Here is a 27,277-nt window from a genome sequence, read left to right as displayed (position 1 = left end):
CCTGACCGTGGGCCAGACAGGACCAGGAAAACTCTAGCTACATACCAAGGGGCTAATCCCCACAGCCTTTGCTTACTCTCATGCATTCTATCCAGCCTCAAGCATCTGATACTGTTGTGGGCTCATCCGGTTACATTTCCTATTTGCTACCTATGAGTCTATATTGTTTTGCTTTTCTATTGTCCCTGAACTTGTTTGATAAAGTCAAATAGAATGATGGAATGATGTTAATAATCACAATGCATACCTCATAGACTATCTGGAAGGAGATGCTTCTCTCCCCTGCCCCACCCCCCAGACTCTGACAAAGATGATTGCCAAGTGAGGAGCTTTAAATTTTAAAAGTTTAGTTTGTACCTTGGCATGTGTGGTGTTTTGTTTTGTTTGATGTAGCAGTAAAGTGAAGGACATACCAAGATTGTCATCAGTTGAATATATAAATGGTCTCAAATTCCCTCGAGTCTCCTTCACAAAATAATCAATGACGCTGAAAAGGTTTGGCAGTGTTACCTGTGTAAAGGAAAGTGAGAGATGGTTCAGTGCCTGACTAAAAATAAACAAGAGATGCAGTTTAGTGGGGATTGTTGTGTATTTCCTGACCTCCAGAAACTCAGGTCAGGTAGGCATCATACTTTAATAACTTGCTGAACAGCCATGATTTTCTTAGCCATGCCTGTTTTTTTTTTTTCTCCCTTTTAAGGACTATGTGGCCATTCTTTGGCGAGGAAGTGCCCCCTTAGCATTGGGTACAGTCTGAAGAACAATATTTAGGTACTTTACCTCCCCACAATTAAAACAGAAAAATGACTCAATTTAGGCTAATTTATCCCTTCCTGAAATTGGAACTGCAATAGGCAAACAAGAAAAAGTGGCAGCTCCATAACTAAATGTTTCCTCCTTCCTAAGATTTGCTAGCCTTCAAAATGTTTATTATAAGAACCTTCTATAATGTAGAAACCCACAGAGATTTCCTAGTAAGAACTTACTCAGGGTCCAAGAATCTAAGCTTGCTTTACCCAGCAGGGCTGCATAAGGGGATGATTTGACCATGAGTGTGGTTACCTGGTGTTTGGAAGAATCTACACTTGACTGTGTGTTGTGCTTTGATCTTGCAAGGGGGAGATCTTTTGCCCCTCCCTTTGGCATTGTTAGAAAAAGCCCCTTTGAAGAGACAGAAGAGGCCAGTGGATTTTGATCCAGGTCCTCCTGAAGTTATCCTGTGCTTCTGTCTGTCTCTTCTCTGCTATCTTTCTATCTAAAATATTTCTTATTCCTCTCTCCTCCTCATAGGAACCCTTTAAAAGGTGGAAGCTGGCCTCCCACAGATGGTTCCAGAACTAAGGACTTAAGTGCAGAGGAAGTAAGTGGGGAGAGGAGTACCACAGAAGCAGCTGGACATGTCTGGTTATGAATTATGAAAAGGTTAGGTGGTGGTATTTTATTCTTTGAGAGCAAAATCTCTCTATAGAAAAATTAGGCTTCAGCAAGTATCTCTCTCTGCCTGGGTTTCTTTCTTTCTCTCTTAATTTCTATCTATTAAGTTAGGAAAAAAATATAAGGCTTAGTTATAGGAACATTGTGTAGGAAAAAACTTAGAGTAGGAAATAGTAAGCAGATGTTTGAATATTCACTTGTAGAAAGGTAGAACAGCAACAAGTACAGAGGTTCTTGGAGTTTGTAGAGGAACTGTGTCCTTATTTCTCTGACCATGGGACTCTAGGTGCAGACTCCTGGGGGAGAATTGGAATTGAAATGCAAAAATATTATGTGGAACATGGACTGGAAAAAATTCCAGTGAAAGCTTTTGGCCTGTGGGCATTAATTTGAGATGGCTTAGAGCTAAGCCCTGAGTGGCGGCGGGGGGGGGGGGGGGTATTCCCTGAGGTGGACATGGGGGGAATAAAACTCTCCACTCCACTAGAACTGCCACTAGATGAGAACACTTGTACAACATTGTTCAATCGGGGTTAGTTCTCTCTTAGCCATGAAGCCAAGTTTAAGGAACAGAAATCTTGGGATGAGACAAGGAAGGAACTAAAGGGCTTGAAAAACTTAATAATTTCTCTTTCTCAACAACTGGAAGCTCTTCAGGTCTCTCCTTCCCAAGTCTCTCTTCCTTCTGTAGGGGCAGAAATGACTCAACTGAGGGGGGGTCATCTATCAGAATGAAAAAGCTGCCCATAATTGCCCTGGCACAAAAACCTCCCTGAACGTGGCAAACCCTTGCTGCTAGTGCTGTGTCTCCTCTCCAAGCCAGCATTCAGGAGGCATCTAGCAGAGGGAAAGAGGTATAAGGCTTTCAAATGCTCCCCATAATTGAACGGCCAGATGCCCACGGTAATATAGTGTGAGTGAAGCCACAGCTCATAGTGGCTAGGTTTCCTCCCAGAGCCAGGGCTGCTTCAGAGCCCCGACTCATAGCAGTGGGAGGAAACTTGAGCCCCTGGGGTGAGAGGCAGTTGAGAGCACTTGGGCCTAAGGACTGGGATTGTAAAAGCCTGAACAGAGCTATCAGCTAAAGCCATGCAGTTTCTGTTTGCTGTCTGTAAGAAAGTCTCTTTTGAAAGGACTCTTCCCCAGCTAGCTGGCAGCTTTTGCCCTGCAGCAGGTTTTGCCTAGGGAAAGCTAACTGAAAGTGCCTCTGTGGCTGAGAGTGAAACTTCAGAGCCATTTGTTTGAACTTAGTTGAATTGTTGCAATCAGGGGAACTGCAATGAATTTGGGTAAAGGGACTGCCCCGTGGCTGGTGACTCTCTGCTGCTGAGAGCACTCCCACTGGTTCCAGAATGGCTGGGAGGGCCTGGTAGGGAAGGTGGCTGGGGGGGGGCATTTTCATCCTGAGTGTTCCAGTCCCCTAGCGGCAGCACTCACCAAATCCCGGGCTCAAGGCAGCTGGATACAAAGACTCTATAGCCACTGACCACTGATAAATTAGGCTCGAATTTCAAACTTGCGGGAGAACTTTAAGACAGTAATTAGAACTGACTTTTCTGAGCTTTTGCAAACTTCAGAAATGAAGCAGTTTTGAGTTCACCTACAATTTTAACTGTGGTGACTCATGATTCATGTACCCTCTGTCTTGTTGGAAGAAAATGTAAATAGTTCTGTTAAGAGATCTCGTTTAGATGTTTGCTAAAGTTTGCAAAGTGGTCCTATAGAGAGTTTGCTTTTGAATATAAGTTTGTAAGAAATGTAAATATGTATAGAAATATTCATGCTAGTTGTAAATATGTATTTACATACATACTAGAATTATGTTAATCTGTTGATATTAATGAATCATGGTTTGATGAAGCTAAAAGAGTCTTTGAGTTTGATGCAGTTGCATCAGGAATTAATTGATTTATTTGATGTTTGCATCAAGAGTTTATTGATTTTTTTAAAAGATTTTATTTATTTATTATGTATACAGTGTTCTGTCTGCACATATCCCTGCAGGCCAGAAGAGGGCACCAGATCTCATTACAGATGGTTGTGAGCCACCATGGGGTTGCTGGGAATTGAACTCAGGACCTTTGGAAGAGCAAGCAGTGCTCTTAACCTCTGAGCCATCTCTCCAGCCGGAGTTTATTGATTTTTAAAAGGGCTTGGCACAGCTAAGGCTGTTATAGCTATCTTAGATCCATTCAAAATGATGCAATGCCTTACTCAGCCTTGATGCACGGGGGAGAGGCTAGGTCCACCCCCAATTTGGTATGACAGTCTGTGTTGACTATCTAAGGGAGGCCTTACCTTCTATGAGGAGGGGATGGGAATGGGATGCGGGTAGGTGGGGGGATCAGGAGAAGGGGAGGGAGGAGAAACAGGGATTGATGTGTAAAAGGAAAGAAAAATTTTTAAATAAAAAATATTTTTAAAAAAGACATTCTATCTTTACCATCCTTTACTCCTTTACTGGGGAGTGTGGCAGTCCTAGGGACTGCTGTGGTTGTTTCAATTATTTGCAAGCTCTTAGCAGGTACCTGAGTCAGAGCTGAGTTAAGCTCTGTATTTCCCGCTGCCAGAGGCTGATAGTCAGGAATGGGCAATATTCTTCTTGCTAGCTTCCAACCTAAGATAGAGTATGCTTGATGGAAAGTGTATCACAAGGACAGGTAAGGTTGACTATGGAAGAAAAATGACCTAAGGCAAGACACTGTCTGAGGGGTCTGAGAGGCCCTTTATTATATTAAGAAAGGGGAGCTGTAGAGACCCAGAGAGGTTTCCTATTGAGAACTTACTCAAGGTCTAAGAGTCTGAGCTTGCTTTACCCAGCAGGGCTGCATAAGAGGATGATTTGATCATGGGCATGGTCACCAGGTGTTTGGAAGGGTCTACACTTGGCTGTGCAGTATGCTTTGATCTAGCAAGGGGAGGTCTTTTGCCCCATCCTTTGGCATTTTTATGAAAAGCCCTTTTGAAGAGACAGGAGGGGCCAGTGGATCTTGATCCAGGTCCTCCTGAAGCTATCTAGTGTTTCTGTCTGTCTTCTCTCCGTTATCTTTCTATCTAAAACATTTCTTATTCCTCTCTCCTCCTCATAAGAACCCTTTAAAAGGTGGAAGCTGACCTCCCACAGATGGTGCTAGAACTAGGGATTTGGGTATGGAGGAAGTAAATGAGAATAGGAAAATCCCACAGAAGCAATTAGACATGTCTGGTTATAAATTATGCAATCTGGTTGAAGGGCTGGGTAACAGAGGAGTTTGAAAGTTGACAGAACTATCCAGGTTGTCCATTTTCCTTCTACTGTGGAGTGTAGAGGCTAACCACAAGGAGTCCAGGTCTCCACTTACAAAGGTGCACTAGTTACATTGTGCCTCACTGGAACCACTTCTGGCCATTTAGTTTTATGGATACTCCTTCAGAAACCTAGTCCTGTGCTTCCTTCAGTAGAACTTTGCTTACAAAGTTCAGTTGGAGCCAGGCCTGGTTAGTGCATACCTATTGCCCCAGCACTTGGGAGACAGAGGCAAGAAGATCTGGAGTTTCCAATTGGCTGAGATACATAGCTGGATCCATAGACGTGGATCTGAGAAGTTCTGGAGACATCCTTGACTGAAGTGAGCTGTATGAATCAGTGTCTCTCTGAGACTTATAGTCAAAGCATGAGAAATTCTACCTAGACATTGCTATACAATGTGCCTGGAGAGGCAAAGGAATGAGAAGCTAATTTTAAAGAAATACAGGCCACATCACCACATTTTCAATGGCTGAGACGAGTATAAATGCCACTTTACTCCCCTGTATAATAGGCATAACAATATTTACCTCATGAAAATAGAAAAGATTAAATTGCATATGTAAATTACCTAGCTGTGTGCCAGACATTGTGCTGGAGGATGACATTGCTTATCATTGGCTCCATGATATAATAACTGAGCTTGAGGAGGGGTTGAAGACAAGAAACCAGGCCTTCTAGTACACTGGTCTTAAGAGGGCATTGTTGGACTTCGGTATGGTAGATATTAGAGGACAAGACACTAGATTGCTTCCCTTCAGATAAAGGTTCATTTGAATATTTGTAAATAGAGGATATTATACAGACACTTCATAAAAACATTTTTCTTTCTCTGAAACAATCATACTGAGTAATCATTTGCAGAGAAAGTAAAGGGAAAACCACTTTTAGATGAAGGTTATCTTCCAGTCAATCTCACCTGCCTGTTCTTTCAAGGCTCTCACCCTTCCTGTCTTACCTAGAGTTGCCTATCTCCCTTTTACAATCAATCACTGTGTCTCTTCCTGAAGAAGACTTCTGTTTTCCCACTTTTCTCTGGATTCTATAAAGGTAGATTTGAAAGGCAACAGGAAAAAAGTTTATCAACAACAAAGAGATGGCTACGTACGGGCTTTTCCAGTTCGATGGTGTAGTTTTTTCCAGTGCTCATCACTTTGTAGTGCTTGATTCTTGGCATTCTAAAATGAAATACAGGGTTGACCTCACTTTAATTATATAGTTGAGTTATTGCAAACTTAATGAGTATAGAATGTGCCCTGTGTAGTAAACCTGTACATCTACAACTATAGTTTAGGGTAGAGCATCCTGATTTTTTTTTCCATTGGGATTACTATATCTCTTCGAGGCAAATGGAAAAAAATGAGAGGCATATGAAATCTGAGTCACCACACTGATAAATGAGAAAAGAATAGATAAAAATAAAAACTAAAACTCTCTCAGTCAGTAACCTATAAAGTAGACCTACAAAATATTATGAAAGGGTAGGACGGTAGCTCAGTGGTTCAGCACTTCTCTAACATGTGTAATGTCCACTCCCTAAAACTGAAATAAAATAAAATAAACCCAAACTAAAAGGAATAAAAGAAATCTTCTGTGGGGATTTATAAGTTAAATGATGTACCCTCTCTAGTAAAAGAAAAGTAAAAAGAATTATTGAAAGCAAACAGCTTTATACTCCACTCATCACTAATACCACCAAATAGCCCTTACAGCTGTCACTGTGTTAGTTCAGATGCTATCCAACATTGCTGCTAACATTGTGGATGTCTTAAAGGCAGGAAAGATGTTGGGTGCTCTGTAACAGGTGAGTGGATGGGAATGCAAATAGGGCAGGGGCATCTTCAGGCCTTCCTCTTTAGATAGATAACACACTAAATTGTTACCACCCCAAGTGGTAAGATTTTGTTATGAACTGCTTCAGAACAAGAAATCACATTGTATTCCATCACTGTATTCCAACATTATAAACACAGCACTTATTTATAAAGCCAGATTTAACAATATTCGGAGTTCATCTCCTAATGCTATCTGCTGTGAGCTAAGAACCTGCGATGAGGACAGAAGTCAATGTCCATGGCAGTTACTTTTGGATAGTAGCATGATTGTCTTGAACTCATTTGGTTCACATGGCAATGGTGTTTAACTCAAACTTTTTCTAATGGTGACAAGTTAACAACATGTATTATGGTGTCATTTATCAGAATGGCAAACTAATTCAATATTAGCCTCATATTTAGAAGCTAAGGAAAAGTATTCATCAGGTTTAACTTGTCTACAAGGCCTTTTCACCTTCCTTTTAGAACCACAACTTTCCCACTTCTAGTTCATATTCCATGAGGGCTAAACTGTATGACAGTGTCCTATTTGGTGATTCTCCTCATCTGTCATTACATCCAAATCTCCACTCTACTGGTTACCACATTGGAAAGCAAATCTTTAATCGCAATGGCCTACTTTCAAAATAGGGGATAAACCTTTGCCAAGCTTCTCCCTTCATAAGAAATATTCCTTAACAATAAAATGTCATGAATTAGTTACAGACTGGCAGGGAAAGAGTCTCTGGACAGAACATGTTTTACATGTGCCTGTTTAAAATGGTTGGCTCTGGCCGTATTGTTACCCAACCAGGAAAAGATCTTTGTAACCAGAAAGTTACTGTTGAAAATGCTCTTCACTTTCAATTAGAATTCCTGTATCCTGATATTAAATGACTTTGGGAGATTGCTAGGACCGTTGGCTTAAATTCTGTTTCTGTCATATGTGATCTCTAAATATCCCCCCACCATGTGTGTGAGTGTGTGTGAAACATCCCTCCCACCGTGTGTGTGTGTGTGTGTGTGTGTGTGTGTGTGTGTGAGAGAGAGAGAGAGAGAGAGAGAGAGAGAGAGAGAGAGAGAGAGAGAGAGAGAGAGTGCGTGTGTGTGTTTTCAGTCTACATAATGGAGATGGTAAAGGTTTACCTCTTAGGGCTATTGTGGGCCAATACTCTCAAAGCCCTTAGTACAGTCCTTGACATATTTAAGCACTCACTGAATTATACTTATTTTATCTACATTTATTATGTAGATAGTATTGTTTTCTGCCAATCTAGTTTATAAAGCATGGAAATACTATTTGTCTCAATTATTCTTTGTGCCTGTAGGAAATGTCTGTAGCACTCAACACAAGGTATACAAAGGGTATCATATAATGGGACAACATTTGTTGGTAGTAGCCGTCACTTCATATACTCAATTCATGGGGAAAGTGTGAGATAAAGGCAGACAGAGGTCAGTAGAAGCCCTTAGGACTTTTGGGTAATGGGACTAAGTTTTGAAGTCAAAGGTGATGCAGAAAAACAATGGCCCTGAAGTCTCATAGGCTTTGTCTCTCCTTGTAGACAGTACTTTTCTTCCAATTTTTGTTTTGTTTTGCTTTGCAAAGTAAAAGACAAAATGGATAAAATTAGCTGTTTAAAGCATTTTTGGTTGTGATATCAAAAATAGAGTACGTAAAATGAGATGTGGTGGCTCACACCTGTGATACCAGCAGTTCAGAAGCTGAGCCAGGAGAATTACAAGTCAACCTAAACTAAGACAGAAAAAGAGAAGCTAGTCTTTAAAGGAAAAGAAAAGCATGAGTTGAAATGAGGTTCTAAATATGTTTTCTTAGTTCCTGATCTCAAGTTTTAAAAAAGGATGAATTTGGGATAAAAGTTTTCTACTTCCTCCTTAGCTAATAATGACTTACTTGACTATAATGCCAGCATGGCACCTAGTTGTCAGAACTACTTCAAGGAAAAATTTTTTAAAAAAGTGTGAGGTTTGTTGTAAAAATAGCTTTCTGTCTTATGAGTTCATGTGCCACTGAGCTGATTAAAGATAGATGATGCTCTGCTCTGAGAGGAATCACCTGATGATTTGGCACAGGCAAGCTCTGTTTACTCCCAAGGGCAGCCTTCCTTCCTACAGCTGATCTGTAAGCACATGGGGGAAAATCACTTTCAAGTTCTGCTTTGTAAACCAGTTTGTCCTTCCCAGTTTGTGTTTACCGGACTCACTCATCAACTTGCATGGCTGAGCATTTCTCCTGAAACCTCCCTGAAAGAATATGAGCTTGTTTTGTGGGAAACACAGGTGTTTCTTAATAGTCCAGATTCCTGCCAAAAACTTTACACTAAGCTCTACTCTATTAGCAAGGCACAATTCTAATCCTCTTGCAGATAGTTATCTTTAAAAATCAAGTGACATATTAACTAGAAGATGTTAAACCCTGAGAGCAGGGTGGAATTTTCTGCTTTGTATCTGGAGTGAGTGCTTTTCCAGGGTTCAGGACTGTCCAAGCTTGAGCTGAAAAAGGACAACACCAATGAACATTCCAAAGTGTATCAGGGGATAAACCCAGTAGGCCTCAACCACAGAGAGTTATAGGCACCTGAGGAAATCTTTGAGTGGGAGAAGTGGTCTCCCCAAGGGAAGAGCACACCATTTGGTTGTCCTGTGCCAAATGGTCAACCTTGAAAACATACATGCAAGTAACATTATACAGATTGAGCAGATTATATTTAGGAATATATTGTATATGCATGCAATAACAATTAGAAACATCTATGTTATACTTATATGTTATCTTTAGGAACATATATATTTATATGCATGCAATAACAATTAGTGAAAAAAGAGGCTTTGAATTTGAAGGAGAATAGAGAAGATTATATGGGAGGATTTGGAGGGATAAAAGGTAAGGGAGAATGTTGTGATTATTTATAATCTCAAAAAAAAAAAGACCTGTGTTGGCCAAAAAATATATTCACTGGCAGCTATAACCTGTACTTCTTTTGAGACCCCTGATTAAATTATTAATCAAATAAATTGTAAATTAAAAATATATAATATTTTATTATATTCCAATGGAGTTGAAAATGTGTTGCTGCTGTTTAGCTTGTAAAAGCATATGTCATTATAGCATATGCTATAAGCTAAATAAATGCTAGTATATAATAAGTAGGAAACATAAGGAATCCACAAGAAGATTGACAATTATTCACAGTGGAAAAATATAAAAAATACACAGAGATACCAATGCATATTTGGGAGCACCAGGATCTAATTTCTCACCTAACATTCTTGTTACCGGTTTATGGCCACTCTAGGAAGACAAGGGTTTATTTATATTAACTGGCAAGCAAATGAAGCTTTGGGGCCATGGCTTATAATAGTAATTGAGCCATACTGCCATGGTTTTAATTTTTTCTCTAAAATATATTTACTTTCTACCTGTTTATCCACTGTTAATGTCTTCATATTCAATCTATTTAGAATGGCAGCTATTTATGAAATAAATTGGTATATTTATTGGTAGATACATTATGGTGAATAAATAGAATATGATCCTAACAAAGAATAGTAGATTCAGAAAAATCAGTGTTCCATTTATGTTTTCGATAGGACATAGTCACTTATTGAGTATTTAAATGTAGGACAGAAGCTTCTGTATTTTAAATTATATTGTCAGTTGTGACAGTGTTACCTAAACCAGAATCTCTGTTAAAAATGCAGAGATTTTTATAGACTCTGAAAGTTGGAATGGCCTTAGAAGGTCCAGCAACTCTAATTATGTATGAAATTATTTTGTGTGTATATTTGTGTGTGACTACCCATGTACATGTGTGCACTTACTTGTGGACTCCTGAGGTCAACCTTAGATGTACCCTCAACCTTCTTTTTCAGACAAGGTTTCTAACTGGCCTGCAGCTTGCCAAGTAGGTTAGTGAGCCCCAAGCATCTACCTGTCTCCACCTCCCACTGCTGGAATTACAAGCATATGTCATCATTTTCCTTCCTTCCTTCCTTCCTTCCTTCCTTCCTTCCTTCTTTCTTCCCTCCCCCCCCCCATATATTCTGGAGATTGAACTCTGGTTCTCACACTTGCAAAGTAAGCACTCCCCTGAGGAGCTAGCTCTTCTGCCCTGACACTTACATCTAAGTATTACTGGCTTTATCAAACATAAACCATTTTACAAATATGTATAAACTTTAGCAGGAGGCTCCTCAGTAGGCCTTTTTATAGGTAAAGTATGCAGGCACTTTCTGTTTCCTGAACAAGAGAGGTGTTCTGCTTCTGGGCACGGACACTTGCTGCCTGGAATGCTCTTCCCCACATGCTGACATGGTTTGGTTTCTCACTCCCTCTGAGTCTCTGCTTAAACATCAGTTAACTGAGTTGCCTTTGTGAACACTGTAGATTAAACAATAGCAATCCCAGACCTGTTCTCTTTATTACCACTAAGGAGAGAGACTTGCTTATGTCACACTGCTTCTCATGCTTATGTTTATATTTGAAGCTCTAACAGACAGCATAACAGGTACTGACTGGAATACCATGCTCTTAATAGTATGATAGCCAGATTAATTGAACATACTCTATCTCCTGCCGGATAGTGATGGAGAAGTTTTTACTGTCACTGCCAGGTCTCAGGATCATATTTCCCAAAGAAGGATTCTTCTCCAGCATCTCAGTTGCTTCTTTCCGGGAAACTGCATAAAAACATCTACAGATGTGAGATTAAAAAAAAGTTCTTTTTTAAACTGATGAATATCATTACTTGAAAATAATGCTACCTAAACACCTTGAGAGATACAGAGTTATCTTTTAAACAAAGAGAACATGAAAAGCAATCTACTAATCCATGCATAACCATGATCACTGTTGAAAACCTATGACAACTAATAGCATATCCCCAGTCTTAATTCACAACAGGGGCTAAGATTAATTTGTTGGTGCTTTGTGGTGGTATGTTGTGTACCACAATAAAGCTTGCCTGGGGATCAGAGGACAAAGCCAGCCACTATATTAAACATAGAGGTCAGGCAGTGGTAGCACACGCCTTTAATCCTAGCATTCGGGAAGCAGAGATCCATCCGGATCTCTGTGAGTGCAAGGCCACACTGGGAACAGAGCCAGGCGTGGTGGCACACATGCCTTTAATCTCAGCATTAGGAAGGAAGGAAGGTGGCAGAGCACAGAAAGGTATATAAGGCGTGAGTAAACAGGAAGTCTCTCTCTGGCTGAGGATTTTGTAGAGGCAAGAACACGGCTGGCTTGTTCTGCTTCTCTGATCTTTCAGCTTTCACCCCAATATCTGGCTCCGAGTTGTTGTTGTTGTTGTTTTTTCTTTTCTTTTCTTTCTTTCTTTTTTTTATTAATAAGACCATTTAGCAATTCGTGTTCCAATGCTTTTCTTTCAGGACTCCAAAATGTCCCAAGACTGAGGGTCTATTTTTGTTATTAATCTGTTTATTTGTTTTGAGATAGGCCCTCGATTTGTAGCCCTGGATGGCCTGAAACTCACCATATAAACAAACTATGTTAGCCTTAACCTCAGAAATCCACCTGCCTTTTTCTCCCAGTGCTGGGATTAAAGGTGTGAGGTACCACATCTAGTTAGTGGGGCTCTGCTTTAAACCACTGACATTAAGACTATAGCTGAACTGACTACATCTGGTATATTTTGTAGTTTGTGGGGTTTTATTCGTTTGTTTGTTCATTTGGTATTTTGAGACAGGGTTTCTCTGTATAGCCTTATAGACCCAGATATTCTGGAACTCGCTCTGTAGACCAGGCTAGCCTCGAACTCAGAGACCCACCAGCACTTGCCTCTTGAGCACCAGAATTAAAGGCTTCCCACCACTCTTGGGTTATAATTTGTGTTACAATGGCACCAGTAGTATTTTTAGACACAAAATTAAGAAATTAAGCACTTCCTGTTTTTATAATACATGTTATATTTAGTGAAATATAATAGCCATGTACAAACTTCATGGAGTATATGATACATCCAAAATGTTAGTGGTAAATATCATCAAGTGTTGTGACAAGACTTAGTTTTAATCTTCTCTTTATTTGTCTGTAATAAACACATTGCTTCTTGTATTGGGAAAAAAGAAAAAAAAAGCAGTCTATGTGATTTTTATTCTATGAATTGATCACTTGTCAAGTTTGAGCTAGCAGCATTGATTAGCAGGTCCCGGTGGCTTTAGGACAGATAAATTGTACATCAGAACCTAATGTCAGAGATGGAGTCAGGACACGCTTTAATGACAAGAGCACCAAGATTTCCAGAGGAAAAGGCCTATCATATTTTCAACAATGAAGAAGACACATGTGGGATGCTTCAGAATCCAGATGCTGTATCATTACTATTTTGAACACTTTACACAAGGCTTTCCTCAGAGGTCAAGTTCAATGCTCACTGATCAAACAACTGAGTACAATATTCTAAGATTTTTAAAAGATTTGGTATTAATGATGATAAATAATCCAATTATGGACACACACACACACACACACACACACACACACACACACACACACCTTTTCCTTCCTTTTTCATAGCAGTTTAAATTCAGGTTTGAGCTTCGGAAAGATATATATTTAGTCTAGATGTGTGGGTAGAAGGGGATTTCCTCTGTGGTAAGGGTTAGTTCAAAGGTGCGTGATGCTGATCTTGACATAGAAGAGGAAATGTGTTAGGTGCTCAGAGACATACGATTTATCCCCAAGATATTTGGTATCCCTTGTGTAGCAAGTTCAAGCGGGTCATGCTACCTGCTAATTAGAAATCCGTCTTAACTAAATGAATAAATGAGGTAATCATGCACTTACGCTGGCATAGGGTTCGGTGCATCCACATCGTCTTGTACTGACTCCTTCTCTTTCTCTGCAGGTATAATTGGCAGCTGTTCTGTCTCAAGCCTTCTTTTCTTCTCTCTCTCTAAGACTTCGTGTAGTCTAATCACTTGCCCAGGTAGAAGCGACACGTGTTGAGGAACCGACAACTGAAATCGGAACAGCAGACAAACTACAACCACAGCTAAGTAGCCTTCTGGCTTCAGTAAAGACGAGCTTGTTGGCCCTAAGGAGTTTTAGTGACTTGTCAGAAATTAATGGAGAGAAGAGTAGATAGAAGATTTCAATCTAATGTCGACATCCTAGAACTGCCCCTCTATCAACTAGAACCGGCAGGCAGTGTAGAGCCTTCTTCTAAGAAGTCTTCTGTTTTGTTTCTTGTTTGTTTCTTGTTTGTTGTGGTAGGGTCTCTCTGTGTAGCCCTGACTGTCCTAGAACTCACTCTGTACACCAGTTTGATCTCAAACTTACAGAGATCTAGCTGCCTCTGCTTCCCAGGTGCTGGGATTAAAGATGTGCACCACCACCATGACTGGCTGAAGTCTTCTGTTTTGATTTGGTCTCATGGCAAAATACATATGCTTTTTACTGATAGCTAAGTAGCAACCAATCTTTCATTTCTTATTCTAACTCACTAGATTAGCAATGCCCAAAATGCTTAGGAGCTCCAGGGAGATATATTGTTATCAACATGGGTTTGAAATGAGCATAGGATCAGCAGGTTTACATTGTTGTCTTTTTTTCTATTAAAAAATTTTCTGTTCACTTCACATACCAACCACAGATCTGCCCCCTCTACCCTCTTCCTACCCCCACTCTCCCCCCAACCCACCCCTCATCCCCACATTTCCCAAGTCAAGGTCTCCCATGGGGAGTCAGCAGAGCCTGCCCCAGGGTCAGCTGAGGCAGGTCCAAGCCCCTCCCCCCTGCACCAAGGCAGTGCAAGGTGTCACAGCCTAGGCATTGGGCTCCAATAAGCCCGCCCATGTACCAGTGATGGATCCCAATCCCCCACCTGGGGGCCCCCTATTTTAGCATTTTGATACTTCTCTACATATTAGTTTTGTTGTTTACCTTTTCTAGAAATGAGTTTTGAATTTAATTATCCATATGTAGTCATATTCACATCTCAAATTTAGTTGGGAACAACCTGTGCTTTCTGGGGAAGTATGATGCAGTATTTTTCTAAATGTGACATTAGCTGGACTGTATTTGGGGCAGCCATGTTGGGTTATAATTCGACCACCAGAGGAGAGTGTGTACTCATCAGGAGATAAACAAGAGAATCCATGAGAGTGTGGGAAGAAAACAAGGACACTTAGCTCTCTCTGTCTCTCTCTCTCTCTCTCTGTGTGTGTGTGTGTGTGTGTGTGTGTGTGTGTGTGTTTTGTGTGCATGTGTATGCATGTGTAGGGAAGTGGGCTTGCTCATAAACACATATGAGAAGGCCTGGGTCAGCATCAGATGTCTTTCTCTATTGTACTCCACATTAGTAGTAGTATTACTTGTATAGTGTGACTAGATTAACTGTCCAGCAACCCCAGGGATCCACCTATGTTTTCCTGCTCATCACTGGAGTTACAGATGCTGGCTTTTATGTGAGCGCTGGGGATCCCCACTTAGGTTCTTATGGTTGCAAGCAAGGAGTTTACCCAGTAAAGCTTCACCCCAGTCTCATGCTTAGCTAATATTTCATTAATTCATGTTGTTGTTTGTATTTGTGTGTATCTGTACGCATGAAATTTAGATGATTCACTGATAGGGATGCACAACCAAAAAGGTTCATATCCCATTATTCTAACAAATAACCAAAGCAAAATAAATAAAACAATGAGGAGGAACTAGTAAAATAATTACCCCTTATTTTATTTTAATATTTCTTTTTTAGCTATTTCTCATGAATTTTCAATTGTATGCATCTCAATCACTATAGAAATGTTATCAAAAGTACAACAATCCTACAAGGCAGATATTGTTATTTGCACTTTATAACAAAAACAACAATAACAAAACTGAAAATATGCTCAGAAAGATGAAAGTCCAGAGCACCATTACTAGTCAGGCTATTGTGATTCAGGAATGAGGTCACCTCTCTGTCTCCTGAAGTCTCTGATACTTGTACACTTCTAATAAAGGTCTAAAAATATTACACGGTAGTTAGTTTTGTTGGGACTACCTTTTCTAGAAGTGTGTTTTTGATTGAGTCCCCCAAATATGTCCTACTGAATTGTTTGCATACCCCAGTCTAGTGCCTCATTATGTTCTTGGAGGAATAGTCCATACAGTGGAATATTTTTACAAATGATTTATTCACATGCAGTGATTGGATACTGTGTCCCAAATGTTTATAGAGTATAAAATAATAGACCAAGTATCTTAATTTGAAAATTCCTATGAAATGCATTTTATATCCTATGCCAATGTTTGAATTAAAAATCATTGCTTTCTGTCTTTAATCACGGAAAAATATAAATGAAATGGCCAAAACTTCAAGTAGTATTCATGTATCACAAAGGGGTGCCATCACAAAAGGGTGCCAAGACTTTTCCAGTGGGTTCAGTGTTATGCCAGCCACATGCCCTTGGAGTACTTATAGACACTCAGTGGCAGCCTGTGGGACCTTTCTGTAACAGAGGTAGAAAGAAGCACAATTCTAACAGTCTCTTCTCCAACCCCACGAGTATGTCCTTCACCTGTTTAAAAGTCTCCTTTCAAGCCTCAGAGGGTCACCCTATCTGGCTGTTGACCCTGCACCCATTTTACCTGTAAAAGGGTGATATGAAGAATCAGCACCCAATGTCTTGGTAAAGAGTCCAGCTTATTTTTATGACTGCAAAGACTTTATTCAGAAACTCACTTGGGTGGAACAGGCATTTGAGCCCAACCTGGAAACTTTTCATTTTCTCGAAAAGTTTTAAAGAACAAGGTGCTGGTTATCAAAGCATCTCATGTTTTGAAGACAGTTCCTGCTGTGGCTTTATTCAAATTAATGGTACTTTATCTTGCCCCAGTAGTTGACTCTAAGCAATGGGTCTGACTATTTGCCTCTGGTAAGATGCTGCCATTGAGCAGATAAGCATCCTTTTGTTTTAAGACGAACGCAGTAAGTGTTTAAAGGTGAATTTTCATTTGGATGGGTTCTTTCTTTCATGTTGTCTATTTCATTCACAAAACCAGTGCAGCACAGCATTTTATAAATTTAAGAGAAAATTGTTGGAGATTATTTTATAATAAAACTATGAAAATGACAAATGTCAGTATATACAAAGCACCTCCATGTTAAAAAGGTAAGATGGTAGGGCTTAGCCGTGAAGCCTAAGGCTTACAGCCAAAAAGATAAAATGACAACAGTAGTTCTTCCTCATCCCTGCTCACCTGCATCACTTCAGAACGGTTATCTCAAGATGAAATGGACTTGTGTGTTTATTCGGTGTCTTTAGCTTCTCAACCCACCTGATAAAAATGTAATGTTCAGAATCAAAAGCATGGATTTCTACCTGCCTTTTCTAGTTCCTATATACTCAGACACTTTAATGTCCGTAATGGTAGTGATGATAGCAACTATTTAGTAAATAAATGAATCAACAGGTTGAAATGATCTTCTGCTGGGAATGGTGACTCACCGTGGTAATCTCATCTCTCGGGAGGTTGAGACAGGCATATCATAAGTTTGAGGCCAGCTTGGGCTATTGAGACCTTGTTCAACAAAAGAAAGGGATGACCTTCTTACCTCTGTTACTGTAAGAATGAAGCCCCTCCATTCTTCCCCACTTTCTGTGTTTTCTGTCTAAAGATGGAAACAAAAGCAAAGCAGAAAATACATAATTAGTGACTGATCTGTACTAACTTTAAGTAACAAGAACTTCACATGATGATAGGACAAGGTAGGTGCACCATGAAAAGCTCACAAGGTTGCAGGCGAAGGAGATGGCTCTTTGGGGGAAGCGTATGTCACCCAAGTGTGAAGACCAGAGTTTGGACCTCTGGAACCCAAGTAAAATGACAAGTGGGCATGGCAGCCCAACTGTAATCTCTGTGCCAGAGAGGTAAAGTCAGAGGATCTCTAGAGCAAGCTGGCTAGCTGGGTTAGCCAAATTGGGATGCTACAGGTCCATGTGAGAGGTGTTGTCTCAGTGTGTAAGATGGAAGTGAATGAGAAAATACATGCTGTTAACTTCTGGCTACCCCGTATACACATATGCATGTGCACCTACACACACATGTATACCCACGCACATCCAAATAAACGTGCACACATGCACATATACCACACACATATAGATGCAAAAAAGAGAAAAAAACTAGTAAGACTGGCAAAAAATGCATATTCTTCTGTTCGGGCACTTTGTTAAATAAGAACATTTGAAAAGTTTAATCTACATAAAATCAGCTGCAAGGAGAAATAATAATTCACTTTCCTTTTGCTTAGAATTATTAACATGTTTATCATGAAATCTTTCAGTCCCACCTTTTTTTAATTAAACAGAAGTAGAAATGATTGGGGGTGGGGTGGCTCAATGAATTAAAGCACTTGCTACCCAAGTGTTGAGACCTGAGTTCAAATCCCCGGAAGTCACATAAAGTTGGGCACAGTGAGACACATAATGGAAGTGTGCCTATGGCAAGATAGGAGGTAGGAAGAGGAGAATCTCTAGAAGCTCTCTCCAGCTAACCTGGCATTGCCCAACATTGGACAACAAAGAGACCCGGTCACAAATAAGGCAGAAGATGAGGACTCAAGACTGTCCTTGAGCCTCCACACACTCACTGTGCAACACATGCACTATGGCACACATGTACATGCATTTACACACAAAAACCATATGCACATGTAGAAAACTTTTTAAACAAAACTGAAATATATACCTTTAAATTATTTGCTTACTAAACAAGTACAATTGTACAAATTTATGCTTAACTTAAAAAATGAAATGTTAGTGAATTTACTTCTACAATATGTGACTTAATGCCTACTCTCTCCATTGGCTTGCTTGAAATTTGGGGAAACCAATGTAAAAAAAATCCAGTTCTTATCTTCAAAGGCTACTGCTTTGATTGCTAATAATAATAATACCAGCCAATTTCTTTTGCGCACTTACAGTGCTAGCTGCTGTGCTAAGCGCTTCACAGGTATTACCTGCTCAATTGTGTCTAAGAAATAGTATAGGTGGCTATTGTTTCTAGGTTTCTGCACTGAGGTCCTGCACGGTCCACACTAGAAATAAAAATGGAGCCACTTGTGCTAATGTTCCACACCACTAAAGCAAAACTAAATTGTTATCTGGCCTTCTTGAGAAATCAGGAAAGAAACATAACAGCCACATTTCCCATAGAGACCAGTTTCAATTTGTCCCCTTTATTTCCAAAAAAAAAGTAACCTGAAGTAACCTGTTGACAATCAATTAGTTATTTTTCTATCATTTGTCCTTCTATTTCTGCCTACCATGGAAACGTTTGAAATGAGCAATTACTTTTATTACTGGTTTTAAATTTGTTTTAGCGTTCTCTGTCTATGAAATAAATTTCTTCTTTTCAGCCAACTGTAATATTTTATTCTATAGAATAAAACACACTCGGTTCTTGAGTAGACTATAAAACTAATTTAAGACCTTTATATGAAGTGGTTTTTGTCCTTTGACAACCTTTAAGGTAATTCAGCAAAATATAATTTTAATGTCATTTTATGCATCAGTTCAATTAAAAGATAAAAGTTGTGTATTGTTAAGTGTAGGTATTGGGAACAAAATGAAGATCCTTGTTCTTGTGGAGTTTGAAATATAGCAAGGGCTGGGCAATGTTGGTGCATGCCTTTAATCCCCGCACTAGGGAGACAGAGACAGGAAGATCTCTGAGTTCGAGGTCAACCTGGTCTACATGTGAGTTCCAGGACAGCCAGGGCTGTTACACAGAGAAATCCTGTCTCAGAAAAAAAAAAAAGAAAGAAAGAAAGAAAGAAAGAAAGAAAGGAAGGAAGGGAGAAGGAAGAAAGAAAGAAAGAAAGAAAGAAAGAAAGAAAGAAAGAAAGAAAGAAAGGAAAGAAAGAAAGAAAGAAAGAAAGAAAGAAAGAAAGAAAGAAAGAAAGAAAGAGAAAAGAAAGAAATACAGCATGGAAGAATAAATAAGTAATAGTGCATTTGATATTGTTGGAAGGAAACAAACAGAAAAAATAAAGTGTAGAAGTAAGACAAACTGATAATGGGCTGAAAGGGCAGCTGTCTTAGTTACTGTTCTGTTATTGTAGAGACATCATGACCAGGGCAACTTTTATAAAAGAGAAAGCATTTAACTGGGGATTCACTTACAGGTTAAGAGGGATTATGACCATCACAGCGGGAAGCAGACAGACAGGGGGTGGTGGGGAGGATTGGGCCTGGCCCTGGTGTGGACTTTTGAAATCAAGGCCCACCCTCAGTGACACACCTCCTCCAACCAGGCCACATCTCCTAATTGTTCTATCCTTTTCAGGAAGTTCACCAACTAGGGACCAAGCATTCAAACAGGAGCCCATGGAGTCATCCTCAATTGGACCACAACAGGCTAGGTAGACAAGGTTACAATTTTGATGACATGTTCCAGGTGGGCCACAGTGAGAGGTTTACATTTGAGCAAAGACTTACTTATTATAATTCAAGAAACAAAAGAGGTTAAGTGACTGGCCTGTGATACACAGCTAGTGCATAACGTAGCGAATGTCTGCCTCAGCAGATATCTTACTCCTCACTCTGCCTGCCTCCTCACTCTGCCTGCCTCCTCACTCTGCCGACTTAGTCTTCACCTCTGTGTCCAAGAGCTCTACAGAGAGCTTGCTTAAATGCAGATTCGTTCTAAACACCGCGATGCTCAATGTCAACCAGCAACTTCCTAGGAACCTCTCCAATATTGTCTTTACCAACTCCAAGTTGTTCTCTGTGTTATGAGTGTCATTGTTAGGCAATTTTTCTTAGCTCTCTAGGCTGATTCAGGGACAACCTTGACAAACACCAGGTGGGATGCTTGACGTCGTCAGAGGACAGATGTCTAAGGTTTCATTGTGCTTAGATACTAAACAAGTGAATGTGCTCTTCTAAAATGTAACTCAGAACACGGTAGTCCTTGGCAAAGGGCAGGCAATACTAGCGTAGTATTAAGACTTGCCTCCCCCCCCTAATTCCTCTTCATTCCAACCACAGGATGTTAAAAGGTAAAGGCTATTATAAGCTTTACACTCTACAAATTGCCACTTTTCACTCACCTTCAGTTGCACTTCCTCTTTAGGCAAAACAAGAGTGAATTTTGCACAACTCTTTTCAGGTGAATTTTGGTCAGTAAGGCATACAAGGTCTATTATGTCTAACTTGCCAACATACTGCAAAGATAAAGGAAAGCATAGTTAAGTTAAGTTACTTCCTGGGTAAGATAAATTTGTTCTAGCATGAAGGGAAATAATAGTCTTTAAACATATTTGCACTTTGCATGATAACCTGGTTTCCCCAAAAAGTATGTGAAAATGTGTTTTGTGGTGGTGTGCTGGACTTGACCCATACAAATCTGCAAAGACAATTTTAAATTTTTGAGAATTTTGCATTTGGTTAACATAATTATTACTAAAACTTAATTATATTAACATACCAGTAAATAAACTATTACATTAAAATAAAATTTATAATATAGTCAAAATTCAAGTTTCATTATTTTCTAATTATATTGCAATATTTTACTGTCTACGCCCTCAACATTATTTACGTCTTTATTCTGTGTGGCATAAATACCATGCAACAGTGCTGCTCTGCATTTCTTCATACTCCAGGCTATCATTCAACCTTGATAGGCTGGATCAGTCATGACAGGAGTGTTTACACTATGGAAATTAGTAAACCATTTAAAAATGAATGTGTATGTTATTGGCTTGTTGCTTTTCCCAAAGGCAGCCCTTCTAATAATAAATACCCTGGGTGTGTATAATTCTCCATTACATATTTTTCTGTTTTTGCTTTCTCTTTATAGATTTTTGAAAATGTAAAAAAAAAAATAAAGATAAAATGATTTGTTCAGGTAACATATAAAATCAAGTCATAGGTCAAATTTACCTCAAGGTCTACTGACTTTCTGGCCTTCTGTCTAAACTATAGAAAATAATAGAAAAAAATGTTAATAACCCAGATGAAATTTCATTAGTCCATTATATCTAAAGTTGCTTCCTTGTCCATGGGTGATGGTTGTTGCAAAATACTTTTTCAAAACAAAATGTCTAATTCATCAAAGGAACTGTTTAACAAAAATCAAGTAAAGCATTGTACTCATACATATCGAATCAAATGTCTATACAAAAAAAGAATTATTGTTATATAAAAAAGTTATAGTAAACAATATTAAATATTTTCTCAAATGAGTGCTGTACATCTTTACACAAGTTATGTTTATGAGTTTATATACCTATTTTTATATGTAAACTTTATTTTAGAAAGTCACCCTTCATCACATTCATCAAACACCACAGGCTATAAGTAACTATTAAGAAATTTCTGATTTTCAGGTGCAACAAAAACATTTTGAGCAATTGCTCTGTATACAACAGGCCAACATTGTCCTCTACTATTAGAAAGACCTCATGTGATAGGGGTTTTATGGTTTGTTTTTTAGTTGTTTTTTTTTTTTTTTGACAAATTAGCCCATTCTTCACTTCTTTTTTTCTCCCTTTAGTTTTTCTCAGCTGTGCTAGTATAATATCTTATGCATCTCTTTTAACTTTCCTGGATAATGTAGGGCATAAAAACAGACAAATAGTTTTCCAGAGCAATTTCCATATTGATGAGGTTGAGGCTAAGCTTCGTTTTTCCTATTTATTTTCAAAGAACAAAGAAAAATTTAAAATAGAAGGATAAACATAAGGGTACAAAACCAGAAATTAAACACATCTGTGTATGGTGGACTCAGGTGGATCAGACTCAGTGAGTTCTGCTTTAACCGATACACCAATTACAGAAAGGGAAGTCATATCTTCTAGTTTTGATTGTAGGCTGTAAAGAGCCTTAAAGGTCATCTGTCTAGCCCAGATGTTTGGGTCTGCTCCCTGTGTTATGCTCAAGCCTCAGTTGAGCATCTGTAAAAACAGTGAACTCACACTTCTGAAACAGCCTTGCTAAGTGTTCCTTGTACTGAGTCCCATTTTTTTTCTAGGTATTTCCTGTCCATTGGTCCTGAACTCTTTTCTCCAGAAAAGCACTAAACAAATTCAGTGACCTATTGATGTGGCTTCCTCTTACCCTTTTTTTTTTTTTTTTTTTTTTAAGATATGTAAAAGCAGCTTTAAGTTGTTCCATGCTGTGGGCCATACAAATGCCTGAAGTTCTCAGCTGGTCCTCCCACTGTTTCTACTGAGAGTATCCCCAAAAAAACTTCCTCAAAAGTTTTCATCCTCTTTTAACAAAATTGGTAGGTGGACAACTTGACAGTCTTTTGTTGTGACCTCTTTGTGACACAGTGCCCTAAAAAAGACCACCAGCTCACAAGCCACACCTGGGTTACCCCCCTTTACTAGCTGTATAATCTTGTATCATTTCATAAGTGTGTGTGTGTGTGTGTGTGTGTGTGTGTGTGTGTGTGTATCAAATTATTTTAGGGGAAAATGTGAACTCAGTATTCTACTAACACATTACGCAGTCAATTCCCCACATTTGGCACATTTGGGGAAATTTCAGGGATTAGCAAATCTCGAAAAAAATGGAGAAGGCTTCCCCTTGGAAAACCACCTTCTTGATGATGGTATCAACCCTGCCAGGTAAGTATGATTGTGCACAATTTCTTAATCCTTAAACTTGACAGTTTCCATTTATAAATAGGGATGAAGTGGTGGCCAGTGGTGTGCATGCTTGCAATCTCAGCACTCAGGAGACTGAGGCAGGAGGATCATGAGTTAAGCGGACAGCCTTCACAGAAGGCCTTGATCAAAAACCAGACATAATGATAAAAACCAGAAAGCAAATATACATATATGTAAACAATCTGAGTGCTTACTGTGTGCAGTCTACTGACTGAAGTCCTTTTATGTCCCATCTCATTTGATTATTTTTATAGCCTTATGAGATAGATGACTATGAATTTCATCCTAAATACAGAGATTTGAAAAATGGGAGTATTGGAGAGGTCCTGTGTGCTTCTTTGTTATTTGCTCCCACAGATTCAGTTGTATCTTTGTCCTCCCAACCCTGCACCAGGAGGATGTAAATGACATCAGAGTTTGCCATACTGTTTGACTTCATGTTGAGTTGGACCATTGGGGACCTTCAGCAGGAGGTCAGAGTGAGGATAATGTTTATCACCCTGTCTAGCTGCTCCCTCAATCAAACGTCATGCTTCCCTTAAGTACAAACCCTCCCACTCTTTCCTTTCATGTGGTGATACAGCTCTATTTTTAGCTTCAGAGCACTGTTTGTGACTTCTTTCTATTCTGCCCACTGCTTTGAATATTTATAAGAACTTAATTAAACATTCTTTGAACTGCCCAATTTGAGATGTCATCTGTTTTTCTACCATGTCCCTTTTTATGCAAGGAGTCACAGAGAGGTTAGGTAATTATCTCAAGATCCCAGTTAACAAGGACAGGGCCAGCATTAAAAAACTAGGCAATCTTTCTGGGCATACCAGGATCTCAATCACCACGTTGCACTGCCTCTTGAAGTAATAAGTGAACTTGGTTACTGTAAATCACACACGTTTAGGCCAGGGGTTTTGCTTTCCTGGTGCCACTAGAAAGTTGGAATATACACTAAAAAGCTTAGTCTGCAAAGAATTAATTGAAGAATCACTTTATCATTTTTCTCACACTATAGCTCTTAGGAGTCTGCTATTAGAGGGTATGTTTTGTCTAGGAAAATTAAATTGCTACATCATATTTTCTGATGCTATGGGAATCATCTTGTTCCTTTCAGATAATGGATGCATTCCCTAGTGTGCTAAGATTACAAGAAATGGGAGTTATCATTTGCATTAAGCAGTTTATGCCCAAGAATCTAAAATTTCTACTTTTAAGGTAACTTTTTATTATCTAGGTCAGGAAAATAAGAACAAAAAGTTAAAAATATGAGTTAATACCTTCTGAGTTGTTTAGGGAATTGTCACCCCGATCCCATCGTAATTGGTAGACCCCTCAGAGTTACATTTTTTTAACACCTTTATTTTGGGGTGATAGGAAAAAATGGATAATAGATTACACACCAATGGTCCATTGAAAAGCTGAACCAGGTAAACATGTCAAGCTACTCACTATTGTACTTTTTTTGTCGGTATAAAAGAAGAGTGTGGTTCCTCTCAACTCTGTCCAATAGTGTTTGTACTCCTGTGGGAAAGAAATCACAAACATCATTTTGTAAGTGCATATTCAACTTTTTAATTTTCTGTTTTATCTTTTGTAATTGTATACTATATAGTTATTCTTTATCCTTCACATTTTGCCTAATATTAAAAGTTATTTATTTACTTGGTGTGTGTGTGTGTGTGTGTGTGTGTGTGTGTGTGTGTGTGCTCCTGAGAGCACTTGTGAGCAGAGACAAAGGAGGCCAGAAGAGGATGATGAATCCATGGGAACTAGAGTTATAGGAGGTTGTAAACTGCCTGATATGGGCGCTTGGTACTGAACCCAGGTCCTTTGGAAGAGCAGGAAGTACTCTTAACCACTGACCCACTTACACACACACACAGACACACAGACACACACACACACACAGACACACAGACACACATACCCTTTCTTCCTTTCCTTTCTTTTCTTTTCTTTCTTTTTTCTAAGGCAAGGTCTTACTAAAAATCTCTGGCTGGACTGGAACTTGTTATGGAGACCATGTTGGCGTTGAACTCACAGAGGTCTGCCCGCCTCTGCCTCCCGAGTTTTGGGATTAAAGGTGTGCACCATCGCACCTGGCTATCCACCGAATCTTTTGACCCTCAATTCTTTTACATTACCATACATGTTATCATGATATGGCATTCTTAAACAAAGTTCATCCACATTTTAATGCTTTATTTTGCAGTTGATACTTTAAAAAAAAAATTAGATATATGCCTTTAATCCCAGCACTCAGGAGGCAGAGCCAGGTGGATCTCTGTGAGTTCAAGGCCAGCCTGGGCTACAGAGTGAGTTCCAGGAAAGGAGCAAAGCTACACAGAGAAACCCTGTCTCAAAAAACCAAAAAAATAAAAAAAAATTAGATATATTTATTTTATTTTATATGTATGAGCATTTTCACCCCTGCATGTATTTTATTAGCATCATATGTGTGTCTGGCATCCTTAACCCCCTGGAAGTTGTCTTATAGACAGTTGTGAACCATACCATTTGGGTTCTGGGAATTGAACCAAGTCCTCTGGAAAAACAGCTAGTGTGCTTAACCACTGAGTCATTTCTTCAGCCCTGCAGTTAATTCTTGATTAAATCCTTTTCAAGTTTATTTTAGTATAATGTTTGACTTGTGCAATTCTTATCATTAACTTAAGACTTTTTATTCAATTCTAGCGGAAGTTCAAATGAGTGACAGGGTCACTTAAGAGGTTACCTTAGGCCATGGACGCACCTGCCTTCTAGAACAGATGAAAGGACTGCATGAGTGAGTAAAAACAGTTAAAGCACTTAGCAGAGAGTGTGACTTTCAGTGTGGGCTTGTGGAGCAGTATTTATTTTTTACATAGATCAAGTAATATAAAAAATTGATGATAAAAAAGATTTAATGCATCATAGTTGAAGTTTGAAGACAGAATTTCATCCATGAAGTGAATATTTAATTATTAACACATTCACATTACCATGAGTTCTATACACATAACGTTCTAAATGTAAAAAAATTTGAATAACCTAGTCAGAGTCCCATTTCAGTTAGCCGAGGCTTCATTCATTTTTTTTTTTTTTTTTTTTGAGACAAGGCCTACTATGTAGCTACTGCTGTCCTGGGACTCACTACACAGACCATGCTGCAGGCTGGTCTTGCACTCACAGAGATCTACCTGCCTCTGTCTCCCAACTATACCATGCCCAAACTTCATTCAAATATTTTCATAAACATTAAGAAAATGGGCTTGAGAGAAGTACAGTGGGTAAGAATGCTTACTGGCTGGATGATGGCACATGCTTTTAATCCCAGCACTCCAGAGACAGAGGTAAGCAGATCTCTGAGTTTGAGGCCAGCCTGGTCTACAGAGTGAGTTCCAGGACAGCCATGGCTACATGAGAAACCCTATCTAGAAAACAACAACAACAACAACAAAAAATGCTATTGTTCTTCTAGAAGACATGACTCAGTTTCCAGGATTCATGTTGAGCATACCCACACATACACATAATTAAAATTAAATTGCAAAAACAAAACATCCAAAGCATTTTCTATAAGAGAGAGTAAGGCCCAATGTGCAAACATACTTGTTCATTTTTAAATTCTCTTTCTCTCTCTCTCTCTCTCTCTCTCTCTCTCTCTCTCTCTCTCTCTCTCTCTCTCTCTCTGTGCATGCGCTTGAAATCACACCTAATGAGTTTATGTCATGTGTTCAGGAGTCCACAGAGGCCAGAAGAGGGTCTGATCTCCTGGATCTGGAGTGAAAGGTGGTTGTGAGCTACCATGTGGATGCTAGGAACCGATTCCAGTTCCTCTGCAAGAGTAGTAAATCCTCTTAACCACTGAGCCACCTCTCTATCCTTAACAAGCATATTATTAATATAATTTCTGCATTTGTCATATTTACCTAGGCACATTACATGACATGGTCAAAATTCAAAAGGTAGAGAAATAGATTCACCTTATTTGTGGGGAAAAAAGATAAAAGTTATATCTCAGTGGTATGTACATATGGTCAAGTTTAAATAAAATGATAGTATTACTACAGCAATCTACCCCAATCATAGAGTTGGAACTTGGGATGAGGTACTTT

At 39.2% G+C, this 27,277-nt stretch overlaps 1 protein-coding gene across 1 annotated transcript in view; it reads right to left on the bottom strand.

The window, feature by feature from the left end:
* Stap1 (signal transducing adaptor family member 1) overlaps positions 1 to 27,277 on the bottom strand; it is a 42,061-nt gene that overhangs the window by 6,159 nt on the left and 8,625 nt on the right. The window contains exons 2-8 of the mRNA XM_059274603.1: positions 24,630 to 24,701; positions 20,619 to 20,732; positions 17,118 to 17,174; positions 13,364 to 13,536; positions 11,121 to 11,249; positions 5,829 to 5,898; positions 414 to 510 (exon numbers count right to left, since the gene is read on the bottom strand). Coding sequence (XP_059130586.1) covers positions 414 to 510; positions 5,829 to 5,898; positions 11,121 to 11,249; positions 13,364 to 13,536; positions 17,118 to 17,174; positions 20,619 to 20,732; positions 24,630 to 24,701 — 712 coding nt within the window. The remainder of the gene's footprint in view (positions 1 to 413; positions 511 to 5,828; positions 5,899 to 11,120; positions 11,250 to 13,363; positions 13,537 to 17,117; positions 17,175 to 20,618; positions 20,733 to 24,629; positions 24,702 to 27,277) is intronic.

The sequence above is a fragment of the Peromyscus eremicus genome, chromosome 10 (genome assembly GCF_949786415.1).
Source record: "Peromyscus eremicus chromosome 10, PerEre_H2_v1, whole genome shotgun sequence".
NCBI lineage: Eukaryota > Metazoa > Chordata > Mammalia > Rodentia > Cricetidae > Peromyscus > Peromyscus eremicus.
Note: the sequence above shows the minus strand (reverse complement) of the source record. Positions and strands in the feature narration are given on the sequence as shown.